This window comes from Acomys minous, assembly GCF_964271855.1.
Source record: "Acomys minous genome assembly, chromosome: 11".
NCBI classification, from domain to species: domain Eukaryota; kingdom Metazoa; phylum Chordata; class Mammalia; order Rodentia; family Muridae; genus Acomys; species Acomys minous.
Genome location: NC_140492.1, coordinates 58,482,325 through 58,505,829, shown reverse-complemented (window position 1 = coordinate 58,505,829; position 23,505 = coordinate 58,482,325). Strand labels below are relative to the sequence as shown.

The following is a 23,505-nucleotide window of genomic DNA, read 5'->3' as shown; positions in this document are numbered from 1 at the left end:
ATACTACTGAAGTTGTATGTCTTAAAATGCATTGTTAGCTATGAAATGACTGCTACAATAACTTGCAAATGAGGATACCATTAGTGATGGGATGTGTCTGCAGATGCTCCCGTGTGGGTGTGTGATGGCCAGAAGTCAGTGTGAGGTGACTTCCTCTATCATCCTCCACCCTCTTTTCTTTTCTCTCTCTCTATTTTACCTTTATTTAGTGTGTATGTGTATACTTGCAGAAGCATGAGTGTGTGCCGTGCGTCTGTGCAGAGGTCAGAGCAGTTAGCAGGAGCCACTGTTCCCTTCTGTAGTGTAGCGTCCCAGCTGCACATCCTGTCATCAGATGTGGTGGCCAGTGCCTTTCCCTGCTGAGCCAGATTACTAGCCCTTTACCTCATTTTCTGGGATGGTCTCTCACTGAACCTGGAGCTCACCAGATGGCTAGACATATCTTCCAAGAGTTGGGATCATAGGTGTGTACAATCACCATTTAGCTTTTACATGGTTTTTTTAACATCAGCTAAGAACCTGAACTCAGGTCCTCACACTTGTACAGCAAGCACTTTGTCTGCTGAGCTGTCTCTTCCGCCCCTCCTTAATGCATAATAGCTTTAATACGTCTGTTTTCTACAGGGTACTTAGTCTACTTACGAATTTAGGAAGGTTTCTTCCCATGATCCACATGCAGATGGTCCTAGAACTTACTTCGTGTAGGATGTACTCAGCTGCAGTGCTTTTATGACTTGAGGACACCTAGGGACAGAGGCTGCTGTGGAGAACTCAGATTGAGAAGCAGTCTCCAAGTGGTGAACTATGAAACATCTTGATCTTTTTAGGAAATAACTTCTGTTGTGTTCTGTCTCAGGCTTGGTAGGATTAATGGAGATTACAAGACTCAGGTTATGGGACTACAGGACTGGACAAAGAATAAGGTTTTTTGTTTTTTGTTTTTTTCAAGATTTATTTATTTATTATGTATATAATGTTCTGCCTGTATGTAACACCTGTGGCCAGAAGAGGGCACCAGATCACATTATAGATGCCTGTGAGCCACCATGTGGTTGCTGGGAATTGAACTCAGGACCTTTGGAAGAACAGCCAGTGCTCTTAACCTCTGAGCCATCTCTCCAGCCCCAGTTTTTTGTTTTTTCGAGACAGGGTTCTTTTTGTAGCCTTTGCTGTCCTGGACTGGCTTTGTAATCCAGGCTGGCTTCAAACTCACAAAAATCTGCTTGCCTCTGCCTCCCAAGTGCTGGGATTAAAGGCCTGTACCATCATGCCCGGCTAAAATAATTCAGTTTTTTTCCCCCCTCCGAGACAGGGTTTCTCTGTGTAGCTCTGGCTGTCCTGAAACAGGACAGCTGGCCAAGGCTGCTTCTGCTCCTGAGTGCTGGGATTAAAAGTGTGCACCACCACCACCCGGCAAAGCGTAAGTCTTATGTCCAGAAATGGTTCAGGGAAAGCAGGCTGTGCATTAAATACCCAAAACAGAGAAAGGACTTTTTAGGAAATCATTTTGGGTAGTTGTTTTGCACACAGTGTTTACAGTATATTTGTGTTTATATTCATGCAGTTTTATATTCACATAATGATTATATTTGAAAGAATAATAAGTGGAATATTGTACTTGTTTCGAAGAAATTTGGTGTTTGTCTTTTTTTTTTCTTTTTTTTCCTTGTCTTTGAACATGAGGTTACTCTGTAGCCCTGGCTGGCCTGGCATTTGTTACGTAGAACAGACTGGCCTCAAACTCACAGAGATTTTTCTGAGGGCAGAGACTAAAGGCATTTCATGACTGTGCCTGGCAAGTTTGATGAGTTAATGTCTCTGTAGCTGTTTTTAAAACTGTAGTTGTCAACTTGACTCAGTGCCACACACCTGTGATCCTAGCACTCAGGGAAGCAGAGGCAGGTGGATCACTGTGAGTTTCAGGCCAGTCCAGGCTAGGCGGGTCTACAGTGCTAGGCCAGGCCAGCCAGAGCTACACAGAGAAACCTGTCTTGAAAAATCAAACCAATTGGGAGGCAGAGGCAGGTCAATTTCTGTGAGTTCAAGGCCAGTCTGGTCTACAAGGCAAATCTAGCATAGCCAAGGCTACACAGAGAAACCTTGTCTAGAGAAAACAAAAACAAACCAAAACAACAACAACAACAACAACAACAAAAAACAAGACAAAAAAATAAAAGCTTTGTAGTTGTCTATCTGGGATTTCTTCTCATTTTTCCACTAACATCAACTCTCTGTTCCTTTTGAAACAGTGATCACATGGAGAATGTATATGGCTATTTAATGAAGTACACCAACCTTGTCACTGGGTGGCAGTACAGGTAAGTTGACTGTTAGGACTGTTGAGCTGATTGTGTTATTTGCTGATGTCAGTAGAGATAGCTGGGAAATTTCAGGAGGATTTACCACATCTCTCCTACATACTGGATGGCTTTCTCCTGAGGAGTTGGCATGTGTCCAAGAGGCAGCCTCTAAATCTCAGAACTGTCATTAGGAGTGGAGTGGTGTGCTCACTGTTATCATGTGCAGAGGTGAGGCTCTTAGTGGGGACAATGGGCGTTTGTGCTTGATTATCAAGCTGTGGCCTTAGATGGTTAATTAGGCAGCCTATACCCACACAGGCAGTTGGTGAGTAGGGAAGACAGGTCTCTCAAGTACATGGTGGTCTTCCCAGTTGCCAGGCAGGGGTATTAAGCTTTTGCCTTTCGCTTTGGTCTTTAGAGACAGGGTTTCTCTGTGTAGCCTTGGCTGTCCTAGACTCACTATGTAGACCAGGTTGGCCTCGAACTCACAGCAAACTGCCTGCCTCTGCCTCCCAAGTGCTGGGATTAAAGGCATGCGCCACCACAGCCGGTCTCCTTTTGTGACTTTTTATTTCACGCTGCATAGTTATAGGATTCATCTGTGTTCTAGACATGTATCACAACTTTGTTGGGAGGGGATGTTTTGTTTGTTTTTCAGGACAGGTTTTCTCTGTATAGCCTTGGCTGCCCTTGAACTCAGAGATCTGCCTGCCTCTGTCTACTGAGTGCTGGGATTAAAGGACTAAAGCTGTGTGCTGCCACCACCTAGCTCTTTGGTGTTGTTTTTTTTCCACTTTATTTTACATATATGCATATATGTGTGTGTGTATATATATACACATGTGTGTGTGTATGTTTGTGTATATGTGTGTGTGTGTGTACATGAGCACAGCTCTGTGTGCCTGAGGGTCATACAGAATGTATGGAGAGCAGAGTCAGTTCTGTTTCTGTCATGTACTCTTTGGGATTGAACTGGGGTCTTCAAGCCTGGCCATACTACCTCATCCACCGAGCCATTTTGTTGGCCCAATTTTTCTTTTGTTTGTTTGTTTATTTATTTGCCTGCTTGTTTGCTGATTTTTTTCCAGTCCTGGGACCAGCTAGAGTACCCAGGGCTTTAAACACACTAGACAAATATTTTACCATTGTGTGCATCCAGCCTCAGCCCAGCCCCCTTCTGTTTCTTTCTTTCTTCCTTTTCTTTTTGTAAATTTTATTTATTTATTTTTAAAAATAATTTATTCAGACTACATCACATCTTCTCATTTGTGTCTTCCCATTCCTTCCTCCCTCCCTCTTTCACCCTATTCCCCTCCCCTAGCTCTGTGACAAAAGGGGACCTCCTCCCTTAACCATATGATCACAGCCTATCAGGTCTCATCTTGGTAGCCTGCTTCCCCTTCCTCTGAATGCCACCACACCTCCCCACCAAGGGGAAGTGGTCAGATTGGGGCCACCAGAGTTCATGTCAGAGTCAGTCCCTACTCTGCACACAACTTTGGAAAATGTGCTCTGTGTGTGTGTGTGTGTGTGTGTGTGTGTGTGTGTGTGTGTGTTCTAAACTATGTGTGTAGCAGTCAGAGGAACTCTTGGAGGAATCACTTCTCACTTTCCATCATGCAGTTCCTGGGATTTATCTTCCTGGCAGAAATGCCTTCACCCAAAAAGCCATTTCCTTGGTCCATACCATTATTTAAAGGCCAATAATATTCCAGGATAAAACCTTTGTTTATCCATGCATCTACTGATGGACATTTGGGGTGTGTCTTCCTTTGGCAATTATAAATAAGGCTGCTGTGAAAGTTGAGACAATATCTGCTAAAGTCTATGTCAGGACATAGAACTAATGGATGGTACAGCACAGTGTGTGTTTTTAAAAGAAAAAAGAAAAGAGCTGCTGCTAGGCATGGTGGCCCACAACTTTAATCCCAGCACTTTGGAGGAAGAGGAAGGCAGATCTCTGTGAGGTTGAGGCCTGCCTGGTCTACATAGCAAGGTCCAGGACAGCCAGGCTACATAAAGAGACCCAGTCTCAAAAGACCACATTAAATTAAAACAAACGAGCTGTTTCTAAGTGGCCCAGGCCGAGTCCAAGCTCTTGAGCTCTGATGATTCTTCTGGCCTTCGTGTCTGGAGCAGCTAGGACTCCAGACATGTGCCCTTGTGCCGCGTGCCAATTGTACCCGTTTATTCTGACCAGCAAACGGTTGTGCACAAGGTTCTAATTTCTCTACACCTCACCCCTCGGGGTCTCCCTGCCTCCACCTCTCAGTGCTGGAGTCACAGGCATGAACCGCCGTGCCACACTTTATGTGATGCTGTGGATGTGGACTCAGGTCCTCATTCCTGCAGCCCATGCACTTGCCCACTGAGCCCTCTCCCCAGCCCTTAATCATTCTTTAAGGTAATAAACTGAAATTCATAAGCAAGTCATTTTGATTCTAAGGTCCGTTTTTCCAGACAGATTATTTTCACAAAGCCATGTAGCATGCTGCATTCTAATTCACATGCATTTGGAGATCCTGCTTCTAACCATGATGGGACAGCACTAGTTGTATTTTCCTTCCTACATGAAAACAACACAAACCAGGAGTAATACACAAAAGAATTTCTTCCTTTTTGTAAGAATGTTTTTCAGACACTTTAAAGAATAGCAGAAACAGGCCAAGTGTGGTAGCTCACACCTTTAATCCCAGTACTGGGGAGGCTGAGGCAGGCAGATCTCTGATTTAGAGGCCAGTCTGGTCTACAAAGTGAGTTCTAGGACAGCCAATGCTGTTACACAGAAAAAGAAACCCAAAACAACAGCAGCAGCAACAAAAACAAAACAAAAAACCCAACCAACCAAACAAAAAGTTAGCAAAACACCCATGGAAAAAATAGTTTTTTTAAAAAAAGGAGCCATGGCAAGCTGGGCATGGTGGCACACACCTTTAATCCGAGCAGGTGGATCACTGTGAGTTCGAGGCCAGCCTGGTCCAGAGTATTCCCACCCTCCTGCCATACCCATACACACAAATCATATAAATAAAGACAAGAGGCACTGCATAAACACCCCAGCTCCTCAGTGTGGAATGGATAGATTGAAGGGCGATTTGGGAACAGAATTTAAGAAGCTGTTGGGGAGCCAGACTTAGGGGGTCCGGCTCTGTGGCTTGCTAAGCTGTGGTTTCCATGCACTGCAGAAAGAAGCGTCAGGGACAAACGCTTGTGCCTGTGCCACCTATGCAAGGCGCCTCCCTTCCCTCCAAGTCGCTTCTGTTTTGACTAATGCAGCTTTGAGCAGGTTGGAGACACTTGGCGTGAGTGCTCTAGAGAGAATTGCTTGAGGACCGGTAAGATTGCTCAGGTGGCAGGCCAGCAGGATGGCTCAGGGGAAGTGCTTCCGTCTGTTGTGCTCACATGGCAGAAGGAGAAGACTCCTGCCAGCTATCCTCTGACCTCCACAGGAGCATCATGGCGCACTCGTGGACACCCTAAATAAATAAATGTGTGTTCTTTAAAAGTAGACAACTCAGTTGGTAACTCACCTGCCACACAAGCTTGAGAACCTGAGCTGGAACCCCAGAACCTATGTTAAAAAGCCAGGCATGGTGGTGCACACTTGTGATAGCATCACTGGGCACCCTGGCCAGCCATCCAAAATGAGGAATTCCAGCCCGTTGTGAAACCCTGTCTCAGAAACACGCTAGATAGCATTCCTGAGAAAGGACACCCAGGTTGTCTCTAGCCTGCAAGCGTACACATACAGTTAATTACTTGAGGTTGGCACAGTGATACTGTGTCTGTAGTTGCCCCGCTCAGGGTGGAGGAGCAGGTGTTCAGAACTGTCCGTAACTATGAGGGAGTTTGAGGCCAGTGAGGAGGACCCTGTGTGTGCTCTTTGCCTCACTGCCAAAGAATGGCTTCCTCTGGAATAGGTGCCCTAGAAAAGTACAAACCTCCTCCTCTTCCAGTTTCAGCTCTAGTCCTTGAAGGTGCTAGGATGGCTTAGGAGTCTGTGCATGCTGACCCTGAAAGCCTCTCAGGCTCAGAACAAAGCTTATAGTTGGTTTCTGTTCAAAACCATCACTGATGTTTATTTTTGTTAGAATACAGTTGTATTTGATGATGCTTAGGTTGTGGGCAGCCCCGAAGCCCGTAGGTTAGCTATTTCTCCAAACCAGCAGCCTTTGTCACCTTGCAATTGCAAAAGCAAACAAACAAAAGCCACAACAACCTTGCAGTACTTATTTCATTTTAATGAAAAAGGTGAAGTTTCTGTTGTGGAGGTTTGTGCTGCCTGTTACATTTCCAGGCCCCCAGCAACTACTCATATCCTTCTGGTTTACTGTGTAGCCCAACACCAAAAATGCCTACATCAAGAGGCTAGTGCCTTTTGAGGGAGGCAGCTCTCCCACTCGTTCACCGTATGGGTCGTCTCTGTCATCTTCACACCTTTTTCCTTCTGGTACTGGGGATTTAACCAGGGGCCTTGCGTGTGCTAAGGAAGCTCTGCAACAGAGCTGATCCCCAGCCTTTGTGTATTTTTGATTTTGAGATAGTATCTCAGTAAGTTGTTGGTTTGGCCCTAAACTTATGATCTTTCCTCAGCCTTCTAAATGCTAGGGTTATGGTGGAGAGCCACCACTCCTGGCCTGGATGTTGTTGTTGTTGTTTGTCACAGGGTTTCTCTGTGTAGCTTTGCCTGTTATGGACTCACTTTGTAGGCCAGGCTGGCCTTGAACTCAAGATCTGCCTGCCTCTGCCTCCCAAGTGCTGGGATTACAGGTGCCTGGCAGATGATTTTTCTTTTTTAATTATTCAACATAATATTTTCACTGATTCTTTGGAAATTTCACATATCTCCAATCACACTCACTTCCCGGTCCTTCCATGACTGACTCCCCACTTTTTTGTGACATACCTAACAAAACAACAACAACAAAACTTCAAAACAAAACGCCAAGTCCAATTTGTGTTTTCTATATACTCACTGGAACATGGTCAGATTCTGAGTGGCCTGCCTCTTAAATAGAACTGAGTCTTTTCCTTCCTGCACCCCCACCGGAAGCTATCAATTGTGGAGAGCTACACTTCAGTATCCTTATCACAATTTTTAAAGAGTTTTCCTGTTTAGGCTGTTACATTTGGGGGTGGAGTGAGGAGGTAGGAGTTACAGAGAAGCCTCCCGTGTCCCTCTTTCTCAGCTGTGAACCTGAAGTCATTGGCATCACTACCATGGTAACTTACTTGCTCTTCACAGTCAGTGGGAACACAGACCATGGGCTTGCACATAGTTTCTGGTGACAGCTCTCACCACAAACATGACCCGTGGCTGCAGTAGGACCATGGACCCAGACAAGGCCCTCAGGGGCAGCCCTGACCACAGACATCAAACCTGGTCTGTGGTGGCAGTGCAGGCCACTCATATCAACATAGCCTTAGGCTGTAGCACCGACCACAGACATCCGGCCTGGCCTTTAGTGGTAGCATGGGCCTTGATTGTCAACACAGACCCCAGCCTTAGTAGGACCACAGATCCAGACATGGGCCTTGATGGCAGCAATGGGTATCACCATGGCCTCAGCTGGCAGCACAGGCCCCTCAAATCAGTATGCTCCTACTCCTGGCAGCAGCACATCCCATAGACATCAACATGGTTTCAGGTGGCAGCACCAGCCAGGCCATTTGGTTGGCCTTTGTTGGCAACACAGGCCACAGATATCAACACAGACTCTGCTGCACTAGGGCCTTGGACCCAGACATGGCCCTCAGCTGCAACATGGACCCACACATCACTACGACCTCAGGTGGCGTGTAGGCCACTCAGATGGGTATGACCCCCAGTGGCAGGACAGCCCACTGATATTGGCATGGCCTCAGACTATGGTTATCTGAATGGTGTTAGGTGGCAACATGGGCCTCGGACATCAACTTGGACCCTGTCTTTTTCAAGACCACTGACCCACATATAACCCTCTGTGACATCATGGACCACAGTGGTCCTTCAAAAAGGTCTAGTCCAGAAAGTGAACTATTTCTCATCTTGAGCCTCCATCATTGCCCAGAGCCAGGGTGGAATGCTCAGGGGCCGAGTACCGAGTTTACTTCTATGTAAGCTCCAGGCTGCTGCACACAGCCCTGGGCAATGACATGTTCCACTGTTGACCTCAGCCCTCTCTCACACCTGTCACTGTCTTGTTGACACTAGTTCCACCTCTCCCCAGAGCCTCCCCATCACACATTCTTTCTTCAAAGTCTCACTGGTTGGCCCGGGCAGCATGAGTGTGGCCAAGGAAGCTTCCCTTTCTTCTGAATGGAAGAGTCATAAAGACGGGGTTAGAAACTTAAGATCATGTCAATGGCTGCTTTAGGTTAATTCAAATAATCTCTTTTTTTTTTTTTTTTTTTTTTTTTTTTTGGTTTTTCGAGACGGTCTCTCTGTGTAGCCTTGGCCGTCCTGGACTCACTTTGTAGATCAGGCTGGCCTCGAACTCACAGTGATTCGCCCGCCTCTGCCTCCCGAGTGCTGGGATTAAAGGCGTGCCCTACCACGCCCGGCTCAATTCAAATAATCTCTTTAACTCTGAAAATTAACTTGTAAAATGAGCAAAGATGTGATTGGCAGCTTATAATGTTCAACAAATACATGAAATGATCTTTAGCTCAATTCCACCAATAATGAAATGTGAGTTTTAAAATTACAAAAATGTGACTGTGGTTGGAACTCAGTCCATGGAGTGCTCGCCTAATGTGCATGTGCCTGAGGCTCAGCCATACCACACTGTGTGGTACACTTGGGGAAGCCTAGTGCTGTGAAAGCAAGGGGATCAGAATTTGTAATCATCTTTGACTACATAGAGAGTTTGGGGTTAGCCTAGGGTATATGAGACCCTGTCACAGAAAAACGAACAGCAACAACAAAACCAAAGAAACAAGAAGCTACAAAACTATTAAAATTAAACTTGTATCAAAATATGGGAACACATTTTTCCAAACTCAAAAGCATGTTAAAAAAACTTAGGTGAAAGCTCTGTGTGGTGGGGCACACCTTAAATTCCAGCACTCGGAGTCAAAGGCAGGCAGATCTCTGTCTGCTCAAAACCAGCCTGATCTATGTTAGGGCTATGTAGAGAGACCTCGTCTCAGAACAACAACAGAAAACCTTAGGAGAACAGCGGTGAGTTTTCTATATCTCTTGGGCAGATTTAACCTTTCATTTTTTCCCACCAGCTCCTTTTCTTCCTGAACATCAGGTTAATTCCGTTCTCTCTGCCTCCTTTGATACGATCGTTTCTGTGTCACTTGAGACAGTGAATATCTTCCTGCCTCTTGAACTGGTTATGTTGGAAACCAGGTTTTGTTATGAACTTGGCTCTTGTAAGGAATTCCACAAAACCCTCTGCAAACCAAAGCATAAATTCTGAGAAATTCAAACATTTTAATAGCCATTAAAGAAAAGATCTGTTTTGCCACATAAATTGGGATCTGAATTGTACATCCTGAACTAGCTAGTGTATAACTGAATCAGAACATCAAATTCTTTTCCAGAGTCTGCCGGTGTTCCATCAGATTCTTTGCCAAGGTGTATCAGTATTTCATCATTTAGTCTCAAGTTCCCCGAGTTCCTCTCTCCAGTTGCAGCCTTTTTTCATTTTTAAACAGGCAGGTCACTTGTGACTGTTTAAAGTACAGTCACATCTTTCTGCTCTGTCATTATTCCCACTGCATATTTCACTGGTTATATCCTAGATCATGTTCATCTCTTTTAAAAGTTCATATTGATTACTGAGGGTTATTTTTTAAAGACGTAGTATTCCTTTATGTGTATGTGTGTGTATAGATATCTGTAGATACCATAAAAGGGCATTGGCTCCACCTAGAGTTCTAGGTCATTTTAAGCCACCCAGCATTGGTGTTGAGAACCAAACTCAGATCACCCAAAGAGCAGCATGTGCTCCTCCCACAGGGCCATCTCTACCTACAACACCCATGTTCTTTTCCTACTTGGCGTCACACCAGCCTAGAGTTCATATCTTGCTCTCACAGTGCTCACCGCCCTTGTCTGCAGTGTGTCAGAGAAGGGTCTCCCTCTAAAGGAGCAGCTGTGCCTTGTTCTCCTTGTGTTCTTCCCTGAGAGGCACTTCCGGGCTAGAGCTGACTGTGGGTGGAGCCCTGGATGTGGTCTCCAGGGCCACAGCAGTTATTTAAGATAAATAAATGCTTCCCCTGTGCTCTATAGCTTGTACTTTTTTTTTTTTGTACCTTGTATTAAATGTGTTCAATTTTAAAATAGTTTTTGCTTTGGTTTTAGTTTTTTGGTTTGTTGTTTGTTTTTTCAGTAAAAACCACCGTAGTTTGTGTTTGAAGTTTGTGTTGCTTTAGTTTGGCTAGGGCAAATGTTTGAAAATCACAACTTTGTTAACATCATTGCAGGTTCTTTGTTTTAAACAATGAAGCTGGGCTGCTGGAGTACTTTGTAAATGAACAGTCTAGAAATCAGAAACCCAGAGGCACATTGCAGCTGGCGGGCGCCGTGATCTCCCCCAGCGATGAGGACTCGCACACCTTCACAGTGAACGCGGCCAGCGGGGAGCAGTATAAACTCAGAGGTAGGCTGAAACCTGGTCCCCTCTGCAGCAGCCTCTCTGCTCTAGCTGCGGTCAGGCCCTGCACAGGTGCCACTCACTGTCACTGCTGACACACCACACGGCAGTCTTTGAGCTGCTCTGAGGGAGTATAAGGTCTGTTTCAGGCTGGCCAGTGAGTGAGTCTGTCTAGTATTGCCCCTTATAAAGACGATTTATTTTGTAGATGAAACCCTGATTACAGATAACTGTAAAACCTAGACGTCTAAGTAATACTGTTCTATGTCTGCCAAGGGAATTTTTCTTTTCTTGCCCATTGTCCTTCTGACATCTTTTAGCAGTAACTGTAGTTGGAATTTGTTAAAATATCCATGTTAATTTAGATAAAGTATAACTTACCATGTTTGGTTTGGGTTTTTATTTTGTTTTTTTATAAAATCAAGAGTGTCCAGGATGATATAACCATATACTTGCTTGGGCTTTTTAGACAGGTCTTTTTGTGTAGCCCAGGCTGGCTTCAAATGCTTGTCCTCTACTGCTGAGAGCTATGATTGTAGGCTTATGCTGCCATGCGGCCTTACAACATCTTGTCTAGATAAATTTAATTTATGAAGAAATGTGTGGTTTTTTTTACTTAATAAACTACAGTGGCTATCCTAATTGACCAATCTGCTAAAGGCCTGAAAGGATTGCTGATAAGGACATAACATGGCAGTGGTGTCGCACAACTTTAATCTCTGCACTTGGGAGGCCAGGCAGTGGATCTCTTGAGTTCAAGGCCAGCCTGGCCTACAGACCTAGTTCCAGGACGGCCAGGGCTGCACAGAGAGACAGATGAACAAACAAGTTAATAAGGACATGTCACCATGGACCGCACACGGCCTGTTGTGCCTTCCCTGGCTCCCTGTGCTCTGTCCTCCTCAGGGGAGTCCACTCCCAGCAAGGGCAGCACTTTAATCTTTCTTGTCAGTGACATTTCTGTAAGGAGAGTAGAACTAGCCTTTGGTTTTACTCATCCATGTTTTGTGCTATGGACAAATAAATGTGTTGCCCAAGTAAGTATAACCATAAATAACGCATATATTCTTTTTTATCAGCCACAGACGCTAAAGAGCGGCAGCATTGGGTTAGCAGACTGCAGATCTGTACGCAGCACCACACGGAAGCTATTGGAAAGGTATGTGGTTTGTACCCAGTATCAATACACAGAGTGGGGAAAATGTGGGCTTTATCCTTGAGATTTAGATAACTGGGCCAGTGAGATGGGGGGATTGCCACCAAGCTTGATGACCTCAGTTTGAGCCCTGGGGCCACATGGTTGACAGAGAACCAGCTCTTGAGAATTGTCCTCTCATTTTCACACATATGCTCTGATGATATTCACATGCATATACATACAAAATAAGTGAATGTTTAAAAAATGTATTTGAGGTACCACTCACACATTTAAAGAGTATAATCCCATGCTGTTAGTGTGGTTATACAGTTGTGCAACCTTGGCAACTATGTAACTACAGAACATTTCTATCAGCCTATAGGCAACCCAGGCAGTTAACAGCACTTCTTTTTGTTTGTTTTTGTATTTTGAGACAGAGTGTCTGTGTAATAGCCTTGGCTGTCCTAGACTCAGCTTTGTAGATCAGGCTGGCCTCGAACTCACAGCAATTTGCGTGCCTTTGCCTCCCTGAGTGCTGGCATCAAAGGCGTGCACCACCTCACCTACTGTTAACAGCCACTTTTGTTCTCTCCTTCCCAAACACTGAGCTGGCAGTCAACCTATGCTCTTGTTTGCATGGACTCGTAAACATGGCTTATTGTGTCAGCTTTCCCTGTTCATGGCTCATTACACTTCCACGTGACAGGCGGCTTTCCCCAGCCCCTCGCTGCTGCTGCTGCTGCTCGCTTGCTGGTGGCTGGCCTTGAAAACGGCCTGTTCGCCTCCACTTTCCAAGTGCAGGCGTTGTAGATGAGGGCCAGCACGCCAGCCTAGCTGGTCTCCTTTTTCCTCATATACTTTCTTCGATTTATTTTTGGAGATAGGGTCTCTAATTCAGACTGGCCTAGAACTTGCTGTATAGCCCAGGTTGGTTTTAAACCTTAACTCTTGGCAATCCACCTGCTTCAACTTTTTTTTTCTTTTGAAATAGGTTCTCACGTTACCCTCACAATGTAGCTGAAAGTGACCCTAACTTCTACTTTTTTTAAAAAAATATTTAAACATTTATTTATTTATTATGTATTCAGTGCCCCACCATGTGTGCTTGCATGCCAGAAGAGGGTAGTAGGTCACATTATAGATGGTTGTGAGCCACCATGTGGCTGCTGGGAATTGAACTCAGGACCTCTAGGAAGAACAGTCAGTGTTCTTAACCTCTGAGCCATCTCTCCAGCCCCTAAGTTCTACTTTTCCTGCCTGTCTTCAAGTACTAGATTATACGGGTGTTCTACCTCATTGGGTTTATAGGACACTGGGTCTCAGCCTGTGTGTGGGGGTGAGCGGGTGTATGTATGCATGTGGGGGTGGTGTGTGTGTGTGTGTGTGTTGTCTCTACATGTTTATCTTCCTCAATCCTGTTTGTTTTTTTGTTTTTTTTTTGTTTTTAATCCTGGGACAGCTTGCTGGTTGGGTAGGCTAGCTAGCCAGTAAGCTCCAGGGCCCTACCTGCCTTCTGTTTTCCAACACTTAGGTACAGAGTGCTCTACCAAGCCCAGCGGTTTTCTATAGGTGTAGGAATGTGAATTCTAGTCCTCATTCTTGGACAGCAAATGCTTAACCGACAGCCATTTTCCTGTCTTCTTGCCTCAGCCTTCTAAGTGATGGGATTACAGGTGTGAGCCCTGTTACCTCACACAATACGTCACTTTATAGATGCGATGAAGGATGTGAAGTATAAATGTTAGGGTTTGCGTTTTTGGATAAACATATTATTTTTTATAAACATATTATTTTAGGGGTATGTGCATACAGGTGGAGGCCCAAGTTAAAAATCAAGTATCTTCTTTCGATCACTCTCCACCGTTTTTTCCTTCTTTTTGAAACAGGTCTCAGTGAACCTGGAGCTCACTGCTTTAACCAGTGAGCCACAGGGATCCAACTGCGTCCACTTCCCCAGCCTGGTATTGCAGGGGAATACAGTACTATGCTGCCTATTTAATAAGAGTCCTGGGGATCAAATTCAGATCCTCCTGTGCTTGTGGCTAGCACTTTACCAACCTGAGCCATCTTGCCAGCCCCTCTTTTCATTTCTTGAACGTATGTATGTATGTAGGCCTGGAATTTCTGGGTCGTATGGTAGTTCATGTTTATGTGTCTGTATGTGTGTGTGTGTGCATGTGGAGGCCATAGGCCAACACTGAGTGTCTTCCTCAGTCACTCCCTAGCTGACTTTTTGAGACAGCATCTCGAACTGAGCCTGAAGCTCATGTACTTGGCTTATCTGGCAGGCCACCTAGCTCTCAGGCCCACCTCTGTCTTCTCTCCCAGGTGCTGGGATTGGAGCCCCTCAGCTTCGTGCCAAGCTTTGCATGTGGGCACTGGCTTCTGCACTCGATGCTTCATGCTTAAGGGGCTGAGCCACCCTGGCCCCTAATTTGTCTGTACTCTCAGTGGACTCATGATCCATTCTGTCTCTCAAAAAACTGATCGTGTTGAATGCCTTTTCCTGTGCTTGCTGGCTAATAACTTGTGTATCTTTTTAAAAAATTCTTGATCATCCATGTATGTGCATGTGCACCCCACCTATGGTGCACATGGAGGCCAGAGGGCACTTCCAGGAGTAGGTTTTCTCCTTCAGTGTGGCTTCCAGGGGTTGAATTCACATCAGGTTTGTGGCACATGCTTCTCTTCACTGAGTCATCTCACTGGCCCAGTAATTTATGTCTCTTTTTTGGAAGTGTTCTGTTTGTTTACGATGCTTGGCTCTTCAGAGTGTTTTTAGTTTTGCTTTGTTTTAAGGTTGAGTAGGGTCTGAATTGTTGAAATCTGGGGATGTCTAAAAAATGATCCATAAGTAGCCCTTTTAAAGGATTTTTGTGTCTGTGAGTAACAAAATTTCATCATATTTTATTTTCTGTTTTTTCTTCCTAGCTTTTTTCCCACTATTTTTTAAAAATTGTGATTTAGCTACAGACATAGTAGACCTTTAATAATAGTATTTTGGAGGCTAAGGCAGGGTTGTGAGTTTGATGTTAGCCTGAGCAAGACCCTTTCTCAAAATAATGCAAACCAAACATCGTATTTAGGTCTGACACTTAATCTCTACTCATGGTGCAAACTGCTAGTCAGTGACAGTGACCAGAAAGTACCAAAATGTTCCAAAAGATACCTGAATGTTTCTTTAGGAACGTACTCTATATGTATACAGAACACATATATTCCTTACTGTGCTGTCTTTGTGCTGCAGTGTTGAAAATAGGAAATCAGAAAAATTTTAGTCTTCTAACAGACTTTCCAAAAAATATACATTCTTTGAGAATGACAAACTGGAAATTTAATTTTTCTAATTTTTGAATAGCATAAAATCTTCAGAAGTTTGCCTAAGTCATATCTGGTGTTAATATATTATCAAAATTATACATGGATAAAGCCTGAAATATATGGTGATTTGATGGCAAGGGAGCCAAAATTTTAAAAAGCACAAGAGAAATTGTTTTCTTTTCCTGACAGAATAATCCTCCCTTGAAGTCGCGGAGCTTCTCGCTTGCATCTAGTGGTAATTCTCCCATATCCCAGAGGAGACCAAGCCAGAATGCCATTTCTTTTTTTAATGTTGGACATTCCAAACTGCAGTCAGTGAACAAAAGAGCTCACTTGCATCCAGACCATCTTGTGGAAGTCAGAGAAGTAAGTATGGCTTGAAGGCCAGGTACGCAGAACAGCAGTGTGCCTGGGTCTCTCACAGTGAAGTAAGTTCTGTTTGCGTTAGGACCCTTCAGGGTGTCCTGTCCATTCTCCTGGGGTGAGTGGTAGAGATAAGAAGAGTGATAGATGTCTCACTATGTGCTGAGATACCGTCATTTTTAGAAAATCTGTATCATTTTAGGGTTTTTTTCCTCAAAAAAATCTATGTCTGCCTTCTTATTTTCAAGTAAAACTATAGGTTCCCTCATTGTAAAATTTCTGATCAAAAGACTCGTTAATCTGCAGACCGTGTGTATAATCTTAGTACTTAGGATGCTGAGGTAGGAGAATCGCCACTACAGCCTGTAGGTGAGCTCCTGTCTCCGAAACAATGAGAGGAGCCATGACACTTAGTGGGGAGGACAGGCAGCCTCACCTAGAGACTCTTTAAATGTCATGTATGGGGCCGAAGACGTGAGCCCAGTGGTAGAGAAGATGACTAGTGTGCACAGGGCCTGAGCTCATGCTGCAGAACCAAACACAGCACACAGACCAGACAGACAGACCGACGCCTTCACAATGTATCACACACAAAAGTAGAGCTAATTCTGATGTAGCTGGATCTCATGGTCTTCCTCTCTTTACTCTAGTTAACAAAGGGTGCAGTGTGTTGGGTTGTAACTATTTCAAGTATTGCTTGCTAAGCGGAATTTCGCAGAGCTTCTTCTAGGGGGCTGGGAAGTGGGCGTGGCAGTACCTCTGCAAATGCTTCAAATGCTGGGAACCAAAGCCCGGTCTTCTATAAGGGCGAAAAGGTGCTTTTAACTGCCAAGCCATTTTTTTAAAGCTGTTTTTAAGTTTCTAAGATTTGTGTGTGTGTGTGTGTGTGTGTGTGAGAGAGAGAGAGAGACAGAGAGAGAGACAGAGAGAGAAAGAGAGAGAGAGAGAGAGAGAGAGAGAGAGAGAGAGAGAGAGAGAGAGAGAGAGAGATGTGTGATGTGTTTGGGTGCCTTGGAGGCCAGGAAATGTCAGACTCACAGGTAGTTAGGGGTTGCCTGTTGTGGGTGCTGGGAGCCAAACCTAGGTCCTTTGGAAGATGAACAAGTGTTCTTAACCACTGAACCATCTCTCCACTCTCCTTTGTCATCATTACATAGTTATTGTCATTATTATTGAGATAGAGTCTTGCAGTATATACCAGGCTGATCTTTAAGCTTCTGTCTTCTGCCCTCCTCTCCCAAGTATTGGTGTTACAGGTTCACCCCACCATACCTACACTTTGTTTTGTTTTGCACTGCTGGAGAATGAACCTAGATCTCTTGTATGATTGACACTCTACCACTGAGCTACATCTCCAGCCCTTTTTCAGTTCTAAGAATCCTTTTCTGTTTGTTTTAAGATTTATTTATATTATTTATCCAGCATGCTGCCTACATATGTGCCTGCAGGCCAGAAGAGTGCACCAGATGTGAGCTGTGGTTGCTGGGAATTGAACTGAGGACCTTTGGAAGAGTAGACAGTAACCGCTGAGCCGTCTCTCCAGCCCCCAAGATTCTTTTTTTTTTTTTTTTTTAATTTTTAAAGATTTATTTATTATTATGTATACAGTTCTCTGCCTGCATCCTGCATGTACACCTGCAGGCCAGAAGAGGGCATAGATCTCATTATAGATGGTTGTGAGCCACCATGTGGTTGCTGGGAATTGAACTCAAGACCTTTGGAAGAGCAGGCTATGCTCTTAACCTCTGAGCCATCTCTCCAGCCCCCCCCCCCCAAGATTCTTTTAAGTATTTTTGCACATATCATGAGCATAAGGAACAATTTGATTTCCCCTTGCCTTATTGCTCTGCCTGTGATTTCAACAGTTAGACTAAATAAGAGTAGTAAGGGTGGACACACCTACCTTGTTCCTGATGTTAGCAGAAATAATTTCTGTCATGTCCATCTCCCCACCTCCCATTAATATGGTGTTGGTTATGGTTTTGTTGTATATAGCCTTTACATGTTGAAGTATGATCCTCTCTACCTAACTTAGCAGGGCCTTTCTCACAAAGGATTGAATGGTATTTGTTTTCTGTGTCTGTTGAGATGATGATGACGATAATGTGTTTTTTAGATTTGGTTCAATTCATGAGCTACATTGCATTTATTGAATTATATGTGTTGAATTTGTTTTATTCATGGGCTGAAACAATCTTTATCATTGCTTTTGATCTTTCTGGTGTGTTAGTAATGTTAATTTGAAATTTTTTATTTTCTTTTTGCATCTGTATCCTTCAGAGCCATTAGCCTATGTTACCTCCACCATCCGTCCCCCAGTCTTTAGGGCTAAACACAGGCCTTATTCCTACTAAGCAAATGCTCCACCACTGAGCCACTGTGTCCCGGCTCTATGTTCTCTTTTTGTGCTGTGTTCCTACCAGATCGGGCAACAGGCTTCAGAGGGTGGGACTGTCTTCTCTTTCTTATTAATGGAGTAGTTTCAGGACTGCTGCTCTTAAGTCTTCTTTAAAAGTCTGGCACTGGGCTTGGTAGTGCATGCATTTAAACCCAGCACTCTAGAAGCAGAAGTAGGTGGGTCACTGTAAGTTCAAGGCCAGCCTGATCTATATAGTGAGTTCCCAGCTGATCAGAGGTGGTACACAGTAAGACTGTGTCTCAAAATAAACAGAAGGCATCTGGTTACATTCAGCAGTGAATTTTTATGTGGACTTCTCTTTGTTGAGAGGCTTTTATTTACTTTTTAACTCTGTGTGTGTGTGTGTGTGTGTGTGTGTGTGTGTGTGTGTGTGTGTGTGTGTGTTTTCTTGATGTGTTTCTAGCCCCACAGTGTTACTTATTTTGGAAAAGGTGAATGTGCTGATGAAAAGTACAATATGTTGCAGCTGTTGGATGAAATATCCTACACATATCAAGATGTCTGTTTAGACCATTTGCTCTATGGTGTAGTTTAGCTGATGGGACTTTGCTTTTGTTTATTGATTGCCTAGGTCTCTCTTGGTGAGTAGGAGATTACAATTACCCTTTGCTGTTGTTGTTTTGTTTGTTTTGGTTTTCAAGACAGTGTTTTTCTGTTTAACAGCCCTAGGCGTCCTGGACTCACTTTTTTGTTTTGTTTTATTTTTGTTTGTTGTTTGGTTTTTTATTTTCTGAGACAGGGTTTCTCTGTGTAGCCTTGGCTGTCCTGGACTCACTTTGTAGACCACGCTGGCCTCGAACTCACAGTGATCTGCCTTCCTCTGCCTCCCGAGTGCTGGGATTAAAGGTGTGCGCCACCACACCCGGCCCTGGATTTACTTTTTGTTTGGTTGGGTTTTTTGGTTTTCTGAGACAGCGTTACTCTGTGTGTCCTTGGTTGTACTGGACTCACTTTGTAGACCAGGCTGGCCTCAAACTCACAGAGATCCGACTGCCTCTGCTTCCCTCAGAGCTAGGATTAAAGTTAGCGTCACCATGCCTGGCCACTCGTCTTATTCTTCTGTTATTCCACTGACTAGATTTTCTGTGCCTTTAGCCTGGAGCTCTTCTCCATCCATTCCAAATGTGTGTAAGCTTGATCATTTAATGGTGTCATAGAAATCTTGTATATTATATTCAAATTGTCTTGTTTCTTTTCTTTTTTACTATCTCAATGTGTTTATTCATTGGCCTTGATATTCGTTCGCTTGATCTAGTTTATTGGTGAGGGTCTCAGCTGAGCTTTCTTTATTCACTGAGCTTCTCATTTTTATGAATGCTGTTTGGTTTTTTTTTCAGAATCTCTACCCCATCATTGAATGGCTCTTTCATACCCCGTGTGACGTTCCCTGATTTCCTCACCTCTTAGTCTGCATCCTTTTGAAGTTTGTTGCTCTTTTAAAAATTTGTCCTTTGGAATTCTTTGGCATTTCTTGCACATCTGTGTTTTTGTAATGTGCTACTGGAGAATTATGAGCTTGAGGAGGTATCGTGTTGCCCTGTTTCTGTATGTCTTGTGTTCTGTGATGGGGCTTACCTGTTAGGATGGTTTGCTCGTCACTGGCCGTGAGGACTGCAGTGTGTCCTGAGGTGCTGGCTTGCGCTGCAGAGATGCGGTGGCTCCAGCAGTTGTATTCTTCGCTATGGAGGTGACAGGCTGGCAGTGGAGCTTCAGGCCCCACCCCTAAATGTGCCTACTTGGATTTAGGTTGTTGGCCTGGCCTTTTGTCTCTCTTGTTCTTTATGTTAAAGCTTGTCCCGGAGGTCAGTCAGGACCAGGTCATAGTTGGGGCAGTTCAGTTAAGGCTGTAGCTTAGGTGGCAATGCTCACTGTGCTCAAGGAGCTGAGCTCCGTCTCCAGCACCGCACAGGAAGGGAAACAATGGGACAACAACATAAACACAAGCCAGGCACAGAAACGGACAGCACCCAACACACCACTACAGGAAGAGGAAACAGCAAATAATACAGAGGAAGCTTAAAAAGAAAGAAACCTGAACTTTCAAAAAGGCAACAGGGGCTGAGTGTTGGCTCAGTAGTTAGAGCATTTGTTGGCATTGCCGGAGACTAGGGTTCAGTTCCTAGCAATCTGAAAACCTTCTGCTTACACTTGAAAGTATCATACATGTTCTCCTCTACACGGATTCAGTTGTTCATTAATTGTTATTCCTTTGGCTTTGTTAGAAGAAGTGAATAGGAACCTGGCTAGTGTGGGCAGGAGGATCACTGTGAGGTCAACGCCAACCTGCTCTACATAACGAGTTTCCAGGACAGCCAGGGTTACACAGAGAAACTCCGTCAAGGGGGGCATGTAGGTAGTAGTGGTGATGGAAGTGGTTATAGATAAGGCTCCAAATCAAAGAATGTCTTAATTAAAATATTTTCTTCTGAAAACTTATAATTTAGCACTTTCTTTAAAACCAGTCTAACGCCAGGCTTGGTAGCACGCACCTTTAATCCCAGCACCTGGGAGGCAAAGGCAGGTGGATCTCTGTGAGTTTGAGGCCAACCTGGTCTATAAAGTGAGTCCAGGACAGCCAAGGCTAACATGGAGAAACCCTATCTCTAAAAAAAAAAAAACCAAACCAAAACAAAGAACTAACAACAGCAACAACAAAAGCAAGGCATCCTGACTAGGAAGCTAGGTGAGGGGTGGGTAGATAAACTTGCTTGCTTTCACAACTGTTCAAATCAAACCTGACTAGAGTATCAGAGGAAAGTGACTGAGGGCCAGACTGGAAATTACTTTCACCTGTGGAATTAAAAATTCAACACTGCTGTTGACAACGTTCTGAATGTTCTTTCTGTGACTTGGATAAATTAATATTGTTGCTAGAAGGTGGCAAGCATTTTGTGTTTTATTGCTTCCTGAGAAAAAGTACAGCTGTCAAAGTTCACAATCTTCAATTGATAAGCACCATTAAAAATGCCCTTTAATTGAAAATATCCTAGCCAGGCCTGGAGTGGTTATGAGCACTGACTGCTCTTCCAAAGGACCTGGGTTCATTCTCCAGCATTCACATGGTGGCTCATAACTGTTGGTAGCTCCAGTCCCAAGGGATTCGATGCCCTCTTCTGGCCTCTGGGGGCACTGATGTGAGTGGTACATGTATATGCATGTGGAAAAGTACCCATATATATAAAATAATAAAATAATTTTTTAAAGCAAGAAAATAGCCTAACAAACTTCTGGTAAATTTCTAAGCCAAGTATTCCCTGAAAATGCTTCAGAAAATGCTGTTATTTAAATGACCAGCAAACATTACACTTGTCGTGTCGTGTAGTAAGTGAGACCCACAGGTCTGTCATTTTCCTCAGATGATGTCTCATGCTGAAGGACAACAACGAGACCTAATTAGACGGATTGAATGCCTTCCTGCTTCTGGCCTTCTTAGTTCCTTGGACCAGGACCTCTTGATGCTCAAAGCTACTTCCATGGCAACTATGAACTGCTTGAATGACTGCTTTCACATTCTCCAGTTGCAGCATGCGTCACACCAGAAGGGTGCATTGCCCTCAGGTGAGTTGGAGATTAAAGGGGGATTCAACACTAGACATAAAACATGGAAATGGAAGCCAGGCACAGTGGTGCACACATGTAATCCCAGCACTTGGAGGCAGAGGCAGGCGGAGTTCGAGGCCATCCTGGTCTACAAAGTGAGTCCAGGACAGCCAAGGCCACACAGAGAAATCCTGTCTTGAAAAATGAAAAACAAAAACAAAAGACAAACAAACAAACCAGAGAAAGGGCTGTATCTGTTACCACTCTAAAGCCTGGTTTTTACTTAGCACACTAGTGTGATGCAAACTTCCTGATTATGTCCTTTTTTTAAAATTCAAAATAACTTTAGCTCTAATGTTTAACATCATTGAATATGCCTTTAGAGGCCTAAAATTCAACATGTCCAAAGGCAAATCTACAACTCAGTTTCTTCTAAATTTCGTGGTATCACTCTCTATTCTTATATTCAAGTGTTCAGGCTAGAATCATTGTGAGCACGTCCTGATTTCCAGCTCTGCCCGCAGCTCATTTACTCTTTAGTATTATATTATTTGTTTTCCACTAAATATCAAGAATATTTTCCAAGTTACATTCTTTTGTTAGGGAGAATTTTTACTGGTTGTATTACATCCTTAGATGAGTACTTTGTTTTTTTTTTCAGGTTGGTCCCCTACTTTGAACATAAGATGAGTTACCCTGATGTAAGAGAAGTGGGTTAATTTTAGTTAGTGAGTTTGATAGGAAATGAAATAGCGTATTTCTAGTCTGCACTATGAATTTTTAAAAATCTATCAGGTAGCACTGGTGCTCCTTACTAGATTAAATGATAAATAAATACTTGATTAAGTAGTATTTATCATTTAAAACAATTGTGAAACTTTTGTATGGCTTAAACTAATACAATCTTATTGGTGTTTTCTTAATGACTAAGAAAAAATGTATGAGTAAATTGAAATTAATTGCAAAGTTTTGAAGTTTCAAAGTGAAAGTTGCTCTCACATTGGACTTTTTGGAGCATAGGTATATAGGTAGTTTGAGGAATTATCTAATTGCTATTGCTGTTTCTCACTGTAGTTGCTGTCTTTTCCAAATTTGGCATGTAGAAATTTATTTTTAAAAATCACTTCAGAATGAAAATATAATGTTAAAAAAAGCACTTACCTTTCAATTCAAATTCTTTGATGGCACAAAAAATGAAATCTATGTTCAGATGAATGTTTAGCTTCATAAAGTCATGTTTTCATTTCATTCGTTCATGGGTATGAGATCACTGTCTAGCCTGGGCTAATTGTAAATTTATTATGTATCCCAGGCTAGACTCAGCCACTCCTGCCCTGGCTTCTCAAGTGCTAGGATGATAAGTGTGTATTACTGTGCCTGGACATAGGGTCGACTTAGTTAGATATGTGTTAGTTTGGAGGGGTGCTGAGGCCACTTGATTGGTTTGATACAGTCCTATTATAGTTTCTAGTTAGCTAAGTAGCCCACTAATTAATGTTCACAGGTCTTAATTTTAGAAAAGATATGGATAGTGATATTAAAAATAGTTACTTTAAGTGAGAGGCAGTGTTATCATTTCTGTACAGTTCACCACAGGCCCCGTGACCTTAGCCAGGACATTCTTCTAATCTTAATGCCCCAGTGCCAAGTGCCACTGAGGAAGGCAAGACACTAACCACTAGCCTGGTGGGCAATTTGTCATGCATTTCTCTTTTGAAGTCTGGCATTTGACTTAATGTCCCTCCTGTTCTCAGTTTCTGCTGAGGTAGTCTGAGCATCCCTTATTCTTGCTCTCCATAACCTAGCTTCTGTGAAACCCAGATCAGCCTCTGAAAT

The 23,505-nt window shown here is 43.6% G+C and overlaps 1 protein-coding gene across 2 annotated transcripts in view; it reads left to right on the top strand.

The window, feature by feature from the left end:
• OSBPL11 (oxysterol binding protein like 11) overlaps positions 1 to 23,505 on the top strand; it is a 60,427-nt gene that overhangs the window by 10,436 nt on the left and 26,486 nt on the right. The window contains exons 2-6 of one of the 2 annotated variants that reach the window (XM_084802146.1): positions 2,250 to 2,318; positions 10,719 to 10,894; positions 11,968 to 12,047; positions 15,537 to 15,713; positions 21,486 to 21,687. In XM_084802146.1, the coding sequence (XP_084658272.1) occupies positions 2,250 to 2,318; positions 10,719 to 10,894; positions 11,968 to 12,047; positions 15,537 to 15,713; positions 21,486 to 21,687 (704 nt within the window). The remainder of the gene's footprint in view (positions 1 to 2,249; positions 2,319 to 10,718; positions 10,895 to 11,967; positions 12,048 to 15,536; positions 15,714 to 21,485; positions 21,688 to 23,505) is intronic. The other variant, XM_084802147.1, reaches the window with a different exon arrangement.